The sequence below is a fragment of the Diorhabda carinulata genome, chromosome 5 (genome assembly GCF_026250575.1).
Source record: "Diorhabda carinulata isolate Delta chromosome 5, icDioCari1.1, whole genome shotgun sequence".
Classification (NCBI taxonomy): domain Eukaryota; kingdom Metazoa; phylum Arthropoda; class Insecta; order Coleoptera; family Chrysomelidae; genus Diorhabda; species Diorhabda carinulata.
Genome location: NC_079464.1, coordinates 10,072,816 through 10,086,078, shown reverse-complemented (window position 1 = coordinate 10,086,078; position 13,263 = coordinate 10,072,816). Strand labels below are relative to the sequence as shown.

Genomic DNA, 13,263 nt, shown 5'->3' with positions numbered 1-13,263 from the left:
TCCGTCCCAATATCAAAATCCCACTTTCCAAGATCATTGGTTAAAAAGCAGCAGCGAGGAACAGTAGTCTTCACAAAAGCACTTGCAAAACTTTTTCAACACCGCTGGATCAGATGAACATGAAACGTTCTCTAGTGAAAATAACAACAAAACAGGTCTAAGACGCCATAAATCTCCTAAAAATCAGAAAGTCCCCGGGTCATGACTAGATTACAACCAAACTTCCACAACAACTACCTGAAAAAGCCATTAAAACGCAATACTTACAACAGATTCCTTATACCTGAACCTGGAAAACTGGCTAAAGAAGTTACTTCCTACAGACTAATAAATTTACTTTCAATACTTGGTACTAAACTATTAAAAAAAATTCTTGTCCTAAATGAGTACCTTAATCTCAAATCCTACCTTGAAAGTGGCTATTTCATGGTTTAGTATCAAAACAAATACTAAACGATACTTCTAATTAACGCAGGTAACGTTTTCGGTCGGCTACTATATATTCTATATACAGCCGATTTACCCACTTCAGATTTCACACTTACTCGTATGTTGATGACATTGCTTTACTAGCTTCAAATTGTGATCCTTAAACTGCACCTCAAATCCTTAAAGCAAATTTCGACGGAATACAGCAATTGTTAAGAATATGGTGGTTTCAAGTTAAGGAGTCTAAATCTATCGACGTGACCTTTACAAACAGATGAGACAAATGTCTTGAGTATGATTACAAGTGCTCCATGGTTTGTGTCCAATAACTTCATTGCATAGGATCTACAAGTCCTAGCGGTTAGAGAATAAATTAAAGTGACTAGTGAACAGTACAATGGATTTTAGTCTCACCCCAATCAACTGGCCAAAAACCTGGTGTAGGCACCTATTATCCGACGTAGACTTACGTAGATTTACCCCGTATGACACCCCTAGCAAATTTTATATGGATTAGAAGTTTTAGTTAAAAAATGTTTTCTATGTTCACTATAATATTTTAGCATATTTTATCTAAAATTGACTGGGAGTATTAATTATGTAATGCCCTATGCTGATTGTTATTTTTAACAAACTTCACCAATTTTGATACGAGGGTTGTTACTTGAGTTTTGGGATATAGCGGCACTGATGTGAATATGTCAAATCTGACATTGCCATCATAAAGTATGACACTTTTAATGGTGAACGTACTCAGAACGTGTGCTATTTAAGTTATTTACTGTCACTTGAAATATCGCAAAATCGCAAACAATTTAGTGCTATGATTTTCGACGTGGATTAAACCAACAGCAGTGTGCCGATCAACTCCTCGAGTCACCGTGTTTCACTGGTTTTCCGAAATCAATCGTGGTCGGACTTCGCTACAGGATGACTTTTGTGAAAGTCGTTCATAATCGGCTGTTGTGCTAGAAAATATCGATCTGTTCGTAAACTGATATTGCAAGAACGTCATGTGATATACTGTGAGATTGAGGCCTACCCAGTAGTTTCACTCACATACATCAATGTTGCATAAACATTTGGCTGTCAAGAATATTTGTTCGCGTTAGATAACACGTAATTTGACAATCGCTCAAAAAAGCTCGTGTCGATAGGTGCAACGAAATGCTGTAAAAATTCAATCGCGGTTCCTGAAAAGATGGCGACAAATCAAGGAACTGTGCATATGAAAATGAAACTAAACAACAATCGACTTTATGGTTCTGTCAAGAGGAGCGAAATCCAACAAAAGTTGTTCACGCAAGAAGCACTTCAAAGCAAATGATCGCCTGTTTTTTCGGAATAACTGGACATGTCATTGTTCTATGGTACACCAGCATTTGTTTGCCAGAAATGTTCGAAAAAATCAGGGAAACTAATCGCAGAAGACGAATCATTCTCCATCACTATAATGCGAGCTCTCATACATCAGTTCAAACAAAAACGTTTTTGAACAGTCAAAACATCGAATTTTGAGTCATCCGCCGTATAGTCCTTGTTTGACATCCAAAAATTTCTTCTTATTCCAGCATATCAAAAATAAATTGCGATGCCAATGTTTTTGTACACCTGAAAAAGCCGTGAATGCGTTCAAATCATAATATGTTTGGAGGTAGCTCAATCGGAATAGAAAAAATGCTTGAATGGAGAATATTTTGGAAAGCAATATCCAGTCATGAATATTTGTTTTTATTTGTCTATCTCAAAACATAGAAAGTAACCATCTTATAACTATTATTTTCATACATGTCATACGGTGTCATAAATACCGGGAGGTAGTTGTATTAATAATTGAGGGGATTAAGGATTAATCATAGGGTTCTTCTCCACAATTCATTTTTCTATACTCACATGTGATTTACTTATTATTCCAATTAAAAACAGACTTCAAATAAATTCGGTAAATAAAACATTTTTCATACAATATTTACTATGAGAGAATATAAAAAAAATTAAATTCAAATCAGTTTGCAAAGATGCCTAAGTAATAATTAATATCATATTTATCTGAAAAATTTTTTATATAATAAGAATAACGAGAGATATTACTCTAATCAGCAAGTCTAATCAAACAATAAACATTTCCAGAAACTAGAAACTAATATTATAATTGCGGATTATATTTATTTGTTATATAACTCATTTGAAATATATTGTTTATCTGTAAATACTACTATGATTTCCTTGAGAAATCATTTGTAGATTTGTAATTTATATATTTAATGTTATCTTTCATGTAATTAGGTATATAACACAGGGACAGCCTAAATAGCTGAAATGGGAATTTAAACGTTGTGTTTACGTTTTATATATATTTAATTTAATGGAATAATCATATATTCCAAATACTAGAAGTATGTGGAACCATACATAAGCTATCATTTAAAGTAAAACATAAATATGGGTTTAGTGCGTTGGATATATTGAAAGTAGATAAAACTGGGTTATCCAACGGGGCCAATAGTCCAAGAGCTGTTATATACAAAGTCGAGATTTGCGTGGATTTGCAAAACCGGAAGATACTGTAGAACATCGATAAGATCAGTGATGGATTCACGCTTAGGCCCACAAGGCCCAGGCCTAGGGAGGAATGATTTGATGGGCGACAAAATTTATGAAATGCCAAAATTTCTGAGACAGAAAAGAGTAAAATCAATTCAGATTAATCTATTAAAGAATTTTCCATAACTTTATCCTCTGTATCCACCCATCATTGGAAAATCTTGGGAAAGTGTACAAAAAAAAACTTTCTCAAACACGTTGATTTGCTCGACATGATGCCTTTTACGCGTTAGAAAAAGAATTGTCTGCAATAATTGATTCACTGGAATTTATTGCTAAAAGTATAGATGAGAAACTACACGATCTAAAGTTACGGGATTGGGACGAAAGTTAAAGAATTTAGAAACAGCAGTTCTAGTCTCTGTTTGGAATATACTTATAGATCGATTTAAGGCTGTTAGTAAGAAGCTTTGCAGATCTATAGTTCTATGGCTCTATTCCTTCAGAACATGAGAGACAGATAACTGAATATGAAGAAAAAGCTAAAACACTATATGTAGTCCAAGATTATTATCGTTATGATACTCGTTGTGAAATAACTAGAAAAATTCAACCAGATGAGTCACAGGAAAATGAAAGAATACCTTTATCTGGACAAGAAAATGTCCGCATAAATGTTTAGTACCCTATTTTAGATAGTCTGAGTGTGCAATTGGCCGAGCGTGCATATGAAAAGATAAACGAAAATTGTAATTTCTTCGATAATTTATCTGAATATACTAGTCGATAAGAATCCTCGCGATTTAGAAGAGACATTAGAAAATGAATGTATTCATTGACGTTTACTCAAAGATTCTTCAACAAAGAGGAAAGTTCACGCAAAAAATATGCAATGTATTACATTCACGTAGTCTTCGCGATGTTTACCCAAATGTTGTAATTGCTTTACGTATTTTTTTTTTTAGTATTCCTGCTACAAATTGTTCAGAAGAAAGATTTTTTTGTATTTTGAAAAGAGTAAAAACGTACTTCTGCGTAAGTATGGTTCAAGATAGATTTGATTAGTGCATTATTGTCTATTGAAGTTCTACTATTCCAACAAATTGAATATGATGATATAATTGATATTTTTGCGCAGACCAAAGAAATTTTAATATTGATTAATATTAAGGACGGTCCGATAAACAGGGCCTAGGATGGCATCAAGCCTAAATCCGTCACTTGATAAGATAAAGACCAAGGGAAAAGTTACATAATTTGAATTGTAGAGGTTTTTACTTACTAAGGGTTTAAATTGTAGAGTTTAAATTAGTTTATATTTTTACTTGCAGAGGTTTGATTACGAGTTTTGTTTAGGACTTATAAAGATAGACAATCTCGGTTAAATGCATATTAAACTTTGAAAACTTAAAATATACAAGTACATACGTACGCGTAATATTTTGATAAAGACTTGAAGAAAAGTCGAAACGTCAAAATTTATCTTTCTTTTAAAAACTATCAAAAAAATCAAGAATATTCAGATGCATATATATATATATATATATATATATATATATATATATATAAATATATATTAATCTAACCATTTAAAGAAATTACTAGAGAAATAACACTGGCAACATATAATTATAAAACAATTTTTAATGGATATTAAATACAATAATATTGCGACAAAAAGAGTTTAATGTATTTTTAATGGATTGTGGCTTTTGTTTTTTTACTATTGAGATTTTAAACAGAATAGTTTTTAGATTATTATAATGAATTTTGGTAACCATGATTTTTTTATGTTAGTTTTTCAATAAAGGTGGAAAAGATATTATTTTTTAATACATCAAATTTGAGGTTTGAAACTGTAATTCCAACTGTTTCGGAGTAATATATATTTTTATTTCATAGTTTCAATTTCACATCTTACAGACTTTCTCATGAATAGATACTATAATCAAAACAATTTATTTCATTTGAGTTTCCATAATCCATAGTTTGTTATTTTTTAGTCGTGTTCATTCTTATTAATTTCTATTTTGGATAGTTTTGGCTGGTTTATGAAATTCATCTGGCTTCCATTCATTATTCTAAGTTGTTCTAAGATTACACTATAGATTGTAAACCCTCAATCAAATCGGTTACAGTTTGTGTTATTCCATAATAGTGACTCGACTTCTTAGACTGTATTGTATTTTCTATTGCCAGGTATTCATCTTGACATAGAAATAAATCTTTCCGAACATCTGTAATTTACCAACCATCAGGAGACGCATCCTATAGGCTTCATTTAGTATCCCACACTGATCACTATTATTTACTTAACATTCAATTGAATTCAAATGAATACATATTTATCAAGTTTTTATTTTTGATGATTAATGTAACCACCATCGCTATCAACAGCATTTTGTCATCTGGTGCGCAAATTTTCAATACCAGACTGATAAAAATCTTTTGGTTTTTGAGTGAAACTTCTGCAGATAGCATTTTGGATATCATAAAAAATTTTTGTCACTAACCGACTAACTTAAATGGAAATCGGAAGGTGCGCTATCGGAAGAGTAGAGTGGGTGAAACAGTATATTCAACTCATCATCCATTTGCACGGTTCAGCTTGCAGAGTAACGTATTTTCTATTGACAATCGAATACTTTTTGACTAAAGATTGGTTCACTCGAATCAATTTGTCACAATAAATCAAGAGTTTATTTTAGGTTTCAGCAGAAAATGATTAATTCGACATATACTCTACCAAACACACAGAAGCGCATTTTTGGGATGTAAACCCGGCTTAGCAGTACTTTGTGGTAATTCATTTGGGAAGAGCATGTCGAGCTTCTTTATTAGATTGATTTTAGGGAGTTTTTAAAAATTTTCTATTCCATTATATATACAAAACAATTTTAAAATTGATTTGTTGTTAGCACGAAATTCGAACACAGAAATATTCATAAAGATGAAAATAAAATAATTCCCAAGAGAGCACAAAAGAGGTAATGATTTGACAAAGAATGTAAGACAAAAATGGAAAAGAGGAAACATAATAAACAAAAAATGCAGCAAACTGGTGCCGAAAATGACATGCAGAGCAAAGCAGAGACAGGAAATGGAAGTCAGAATAAAATGCAATAAAGACAGATTTTTAAATAAGAACTTTTATTAAGAATTTAAAATAATATATAAACGAGGCAACAAAAAACAATTAAGAGTAAACAAGGTAACATAATGACAGATGAAGGCAAAACTTTGGAAAAGTAGAAGAAAAACTTCAAAGAAATGTTAGATACAGAAAATGATAAAGAAGAAATATATGAAATCGTAACTCTAACGCCGCAAAACAAAGTAAAAATACCAGCACCAACCAAGGAAGAAGTAGTAAAATAATAGGTACATAACCAAAAAAATGACAAATTTTTCGGAAAAAACGAAATTTATACTACCATAATGGTGCCAATATAAAAGAAGCGAAGGCAGTAAGAATTACCGAAAAAAATATTAAGAAACCCCCCTGGGAGAATACCAGTTAGGATTTTTAATTGGAAGATCAAAAACAGACCATATATACAATCTTAAGCAATAAACAGAGAATGGGGTACGAATACAACTTGCCGATATTTTCAGTTTTTATTGACTAGAGCTAAAACAGGGATATACTCTATCTACTACCCAGTTCAACATAATACTAAAATGGATAGTGTGAAGAAGTGGTATAAATACCATGGAAACATTAAAAACAACAAAGTTGCTAGCCTATGCAGATGATGTAATTAACAAGTGAAAAATAATTAGAAAAAACTTACATAGTTTCCATAGAAATGACAGAATTTGCGAACCTAAGATTACACGAGGAGAAATCCAAGTACATGAAAATTATGCATCCCAAAACACATGAAACAGAGAGAAATCTTAGGGTAATATTAAACACACAAAAAATGATTGAATTTGAACAAGTCAACTTTGGAACACTTACCAAAGACAATGGCAATGAGGAAGAAAACAAGGAAGCGAGGTTAACTCAAGGAAGCAAACAATCAGATAAACAAGATACTAATCTCGAAAAACATCTTAAAAAAAAATAAGCTACATCTATATCAGATAGACATGAGACCCTCAGTACAACATAAAAGCACAACGTGGATATTAAATAAACAGAAGAAAACAAATAAGAAATATGGTAGAGGAAATTTCCTAGGAGTATATCAGTAGGGAAAAAGGAGGGACACATATGGAGAAGGACAAAACTGGAAATGAATGAACTATAGCAAAATTTTAAGAACCAGAAGACTAGCAAGGCCAGCTTTTACTCACAGGGTTGGCATAATATACGAAATTTGAGGAACATCTTCAAGAACATGATATATATATATATATATATATATATATATATATATATATATATTTACATGATTTTGCCCTTATAACTTCTGGTCAAAGTAGCATTTTTTTCATATTTTGTATAAGTCTTTATTAATAATTCAGCTTCTATTTCATACAATAAATTATACGCTCATCCATGTTTTCAATATGCAACATTTTATGAACAAAATCAAAATCTGTAATTCTTAATTAACTTTATTTGAATTGGATTCTGGATTTTTACATGGTAAGAGTTGATCTTGGGAGCGAATTGTATTACATGAAGTTAAAATATCAACAACCTATTCACTTAAATTCTAGGAAATCACTGCTAGGGTATAAATAATGAGGTTTCCGAACTGCCAGCAGTTCGGAGTTCTCAAATTGTCCTTTTGGTGTATACTATGTTCCTTTATAGCCAGTCAAAAGTAAATACGTATCTTCTGCACCTATTTGAATCAGAAAGTTAAATATCAGCGTATAGGTAAAGCTGCATAGAAGACCTACACCTCGGGCATCAAGGTGCGCAGAGCTTTCATGTGAAGCTTTGCCATTGCACGAATCTTCTGCATTGAAGTAGGTTCAAAAGTTGCGAAATTTCGAGCAAAGTATAAATAAAAACTAATGTGACATATTCGCCATTAAACGCTCAGTCGTTAACACTTAATAATGAAAAATTTTTCATGACATATCCAAATGTGACAACGTACTAGTTATGACATTTTAAATATTTTGATTATATTAGGTTCTCTAGGGGTAGAGGAAGAAATTATAATATTATGTCTAGATTTTTAGGAGGATGTAAATTCGGCCATTATCTGACCTACGATCCCATAAAGGTCGTTTTCAATTCACTAGTAGATTTGACCAAAAAGTGTTTTTTTTATAAATCGGTACAATTTATACAGGGTTAAGTTAGGTCAGCTTACTTTAATTGATTTTAAACTTTACAAATTTTGTTATAGTTGTAAGAATTCGTTCATTTCTGAAAATATCTGGGCGAATTTATTAATCACTGCTTAACATTGGCTTAAACCCAAAACCAATGAAAAAAAATTTACAATCGACACCATGCTTAAGACAGAAAAAAGAAAATTCTTCTATAAGAAAAAGTTGCAGATTCTTGTGATATAGCTAATTGCGTCTATAACGCATTTGTAAATTATAATTAATGTAATGAATAATTTTTACTTACGTTACAATTACACTACAAATAGCGTATAAGATGATACCAAAAAAGAAATAAAGTGAAGGAAAGGTCTTCAATGTATTGTTATAAATTCCTTTTTTATAAATCGGTATTGAAATCGCAGGAGCTAACGCTTCAAACAATCCAAACAGTGATTGAGCTTTTCCTAAATCGTTTTCAGATACAATTTTAGTTTCCAATGACCTAATTCCAATTGGAGTTATTCCTGTCAATAACGATACGATTGCAGCTAAAAATGATAATAATTTTAGAATTCGTGTCAATCAATTTTTCATTTAAATTAAACCAAAGGAACAAATTGATAAATGGAACTGCAGGAAAGTATAATAGAGAAAGATAATGCATGACCAGAAACGAGAAAAGAAGATATGAAAATAGGTAAATACAGATGTTGAGGAACCACATAAATAGGAATATAAAAAAGAAATATAAATCTGAATTAATGAAGTGGATATATAATTGGAGTGAAAGAGTGGTGAATAGAGAGATGGAGATGACAAAAAACAAAAACAAGGAAATATAAAGAGAGAGGTAAATAGAAATTAAGATTCAAATGAAGAAACAGAAATTTATAAATAGAAAGAAAAAAATAAGGAGATGTAGACAGAGAAATACAAATAGAAAAGATATAAAAAAAAATTGACAATTTTATCCATAATCTTTCACACCTGAAGTATGTTTATGATTAACTTAGGATTGATTCCCCATTCATGGTAGCGCATTAAAAGTCTTTCATGTTATTTATGTCATTCCGTTGTTTAATATTTCATAACTTCAATGATTTTGAATATTTATTTCAATTATCAAAGAAAGTAGGTACTTAGTACCTTCTTCCTCTTAAATAATTATTATTTTCAATTCGATTATCGAAAATTATTTGACAGCTACCTTGCTTTCTCAAATGTTCAGTCAAATACGTGAAAATAGCATCAGAAAAAGAATGCTTCCGTATCGTACCTTCTGCATCCCTAATTTCTCTCTGTTCAACGACCGTTTTTTAAAATGTATGAAGAGCAATTGGAAAAATATAAATTTTCCATGTGGAATTGATAGAGTAAAATTATGAACTTGATTTGGTTTCTTTTATCATTAACAAATAAGTCTCCTTTATTATCATTTTTCATGATAATTGTGATTTATTGATGCAGTTTTTACTTTTTCCATAGCTATGCATTTAAATTCAGGATTTGATAGCTTTATAGCTCTACTACCAAATTAGGTAATCACTGATTCTTTTTGACAGTTGGCGTGCATGCCATAAATTGTTTAGATATCTTGAGAACAAAGTTAGTCGTGTACACCAATCTGCTTATTATATCTTGGTTGTGGCTTTATTTTTTTAGTATAGAAATTCAAGACATAGCTTGTACGAAAATTTTTTAATAAACAAATCGAAACCATTATGGACGCTGCGTTATTTAAAAAGTAACTAAATTGCACTTCTGCTACTTTTTCTTGGTAAGATAATTGGTTCTTAAGTTACCATTCTGAAAATACCGTGTTTTTCTTCGATTATGCGCATGTCTAGGCACAAGGTACAAGGATGTTCCCAGAAGTACCTAGCCCAACAAAGCAAATACAAAAATTTTGAAAAAAATATATTTATTTTTCTAGCATCACACACTTTTATATTTATATAGCCATTAACTGCTGACATCACCTATTAATTGCTGGAAAATCTTTGACCAACGAGTCATTTCGTTAAGTCGGGGAACAGAAAATAATCCAAGAGTACTAAATCTGGCGAATTGGGTGCGTAAGGTAGCCACTCAAATTTTCATTCATTAATTTTGGCCATTGCAATAACGGATGTGTGAGCTGGTACATTGCTTTATTTCTGTGAAACATTGCCAAACATTCGATGGAAACATCTTCACGACGCTGTTTTTGTTGCATTGTAAGCAAATGCCGCACCCATCTCGTGCACAGCTTTCTCAGGTCCAAATTTTCAGTTAAAATGTGATGTACCGCACTTTTAGGAATGCCTACTATGTCTGCTAGCTCGTGCACTTTCAGTCGACGATCATCCAGTACCACTATGTGAATTTTCTTGAATATATCTGGAGTCGTCACCTCATTTGGTCGACCACTGTGATGCTGGTCTTCGCAGGACTTACGAGCCCGTTTAAACTCTGCTACCCAATATTTTACTGGTGATAACGAAAATGCAGTCTCATCCAGAGTAGAATCTAGTTCAGCTTTTATATTGGTTGTGCTAAAGCCTCTCAAATAAAAGTATTGCATCACATAACGATGACCAATTTTTTCCATGTATACAAATTCATTGAAAACGTTCAATATTGACAGCTGCCAAACAGATACTAATCAACGTAACGTCTTCTCGTTCTTGAAACAGCATATGTTTAAATTGTGTACTTTCTAAAGCAATGATATTTTCCAAGTAACTACCGCCTAGGTAGGATAGGTATTTCTGGGAGCATCCTCGTATAACATTTCATCTCCAGAAGCAGGGTCAATTAAAAAAAAGTATATTATTGGTATTGAAGCTCAGTACCATATGTATTAAAATTGATATGAATCAACTTTGCATATTGCAGCTGCTATTATTAGTGCTAGAGAAGTGCAGTAAATTGCAAAATTCATGTTACGGCTTGGCCAATCATTTAAAAATATAAACCCGACATCGTTTTCATCGCCTTTTTTTCTTCAATGAAGTAGAGAGTATTTAAGATGGATAAATGTTTCGACTCAAGAAATGGTGGATACGATTTGGGTAGTGGGTGGATGTAAAGAAAATTATTTACTTCCTCCCAGCATTTGAAAACCTAAATAATCTTTTCAATCGGACCGGTGAAGTTAAATATGAAAAAAGACGTAGCAAAAATGCCTTAAATAAGGAAAATAGTATGAAAGTAGTGTTAAGTACTTGCAAATATGAGAAAATTAAAGAACAGCAGACATTGGTTTTGGCACCGTTTAATCTCCATATATCTCTCCATCAAGCATTACTTGATCGTGATTTTCAAAGAAGAGTAACAATTTGTGAATGGTCCTAATTTAAAATCAAGCGCCAAAGCAATTTTTTTGTTGCTTTTGCAGATGAGCTAACTTTTTATAAAACTTGGATGTTTAAATCGACATAATTTTCATTATTTTGCTACTTTTAATCTTTGAGGGGGAATTGTAGGTCATCATCATGGCTATACTACTTTGATAAAAGAGTGATTAGATTTTTTTCAGCGTCAAATGTAAGTTTAATACGAAGAAGTTCCACTTAATATTCTGCGACAAATGTGTTATTTACATGATGGTATGCTTATTTATAATATTACGTTTACCACGGGGATCATTTCTATACCGTATTCAAATGAGAAGACCAAATTAATTGGCAAGGTGGGAACTTCATAAAGTTTAGTAAACATATTAACATGAATTTGCTGAAAAATGTTAGTCAATCATTTGAACATAGCATTTCATTATTGCTAACGGTGAACACATTGAATATTTAGTTTGATGTTAAACTTAGGATTACACTTTTGGTGACTTTGTTTGTTGAGAATAAATTCATTGTTGGGAAACGCTGAGGAAATAGATTAATATTAAATATAATTCACAATGAATATTACGAAATAAGTCCGCTTCAATGAACTTTGAGTATTGGGAAACAAAAATGTAAGTTTCAAAACTAAAAAATCTATTAATGGTATAAAATACACGGCTCTTCGTTCGAAAATGAAAGCTCGAGCTTCTGACCACCCTGTTTACAAGAGATAAAACTTGACTATATCAAAAAATATAAGTGATCCGACTTTGGTGCAATATACAGGGGTTCTCATAAAAAATCATATGTTTGATTTGTAACTGAATTATACCTCTATGCGTAATGCGCGATATTTCAAACTATGAATCTCTTGGAATGACCCATATATTAAAATTTGTCGTAAGATTGGTACACCTTGTATGTTATGTTTGAAATAAAATTATAGGAGATGGAAGAATGGAACAAAATGTTAGAATATCAAATAAAACATGTAATTTCGTAGGAAAAGAATGAGACGCAGAATTTATAACCTTTTGCGAATCAATGTATTTCTATGTTTTGTATTAAATGAATTATAATAATATAAAAATTAATGTTACCTGCATATAATAAAGCGATGGTATTAGCAAATCCGAATATGAAATTACTAAAAATTTTATCCAAAAACGTAATAAGTAGAATCATTGTATCAGTTAGATGCATTACTTTGGTGAAAAAAGGTACTCCTATCGCAATTCCTAAAATATTTCACTTATACTTAATAATAGTTTCGCCTGAAATTATTAAAAATATATGAAGAACGATTTTTAAGTTATAAATACATGTTTACCAATATATTATCTAATTAAATCCACAACTTATTCCAATAAATCATTTTTATCATTAAACTGATTAATTAATACACAAATGATGGATAAAAGACGATCAAATATATTTGTAAATCACTACAAAATCGTTCTCATGATTATATGTCTATAGTATTTGCCAAATCGATGGTAACCAAGATAAAAAATAAGTTTTACTTTATTAAAATTCGACTATTTATTTAAGTATTTACATTCACAAACCGACAAGCCGAAAGTTTAAAACAAACTTACATGAAATTGATAGTCGCGTTCTTTTTGCATAAGATTTCAGATAATTTAAATCATTTAAGTATAGCTCTATGAAACAATTCTCCGACGCTGAGATTTGTCCATTCTCTTAAGTTACGGAGCCAGTCTTCTTC

General features: G+C 31.4%; 1 protein-coding gene across 1 annotated transcript in view; it reads right to left on the bottom strand.

Moving 5' to 3' along the window:
* Positions 1-13,263, bottom strand: part of LOC130893961 (uncharacterized) — a 32,227-nt gene that overhangs the window by 6,336 nt on the left and 12,628 nt on the right. Inside the window, exons 2-3 of the mRNA XM_057800420.1 lie at positions 12,635-12,772; positions 8,519-8,762 (exon numbers count right to left, since the gene is read on the bottom strand). Coding sequence (XP_057656403.1) covers positions 8,519-8,762; positions 12,635-12,772 — 382 coding nt within the window. The remainder of the gene's footprint in view (positions 1-8,518; positions 8,763-12,634; positions 12,773-13,263) is intronic.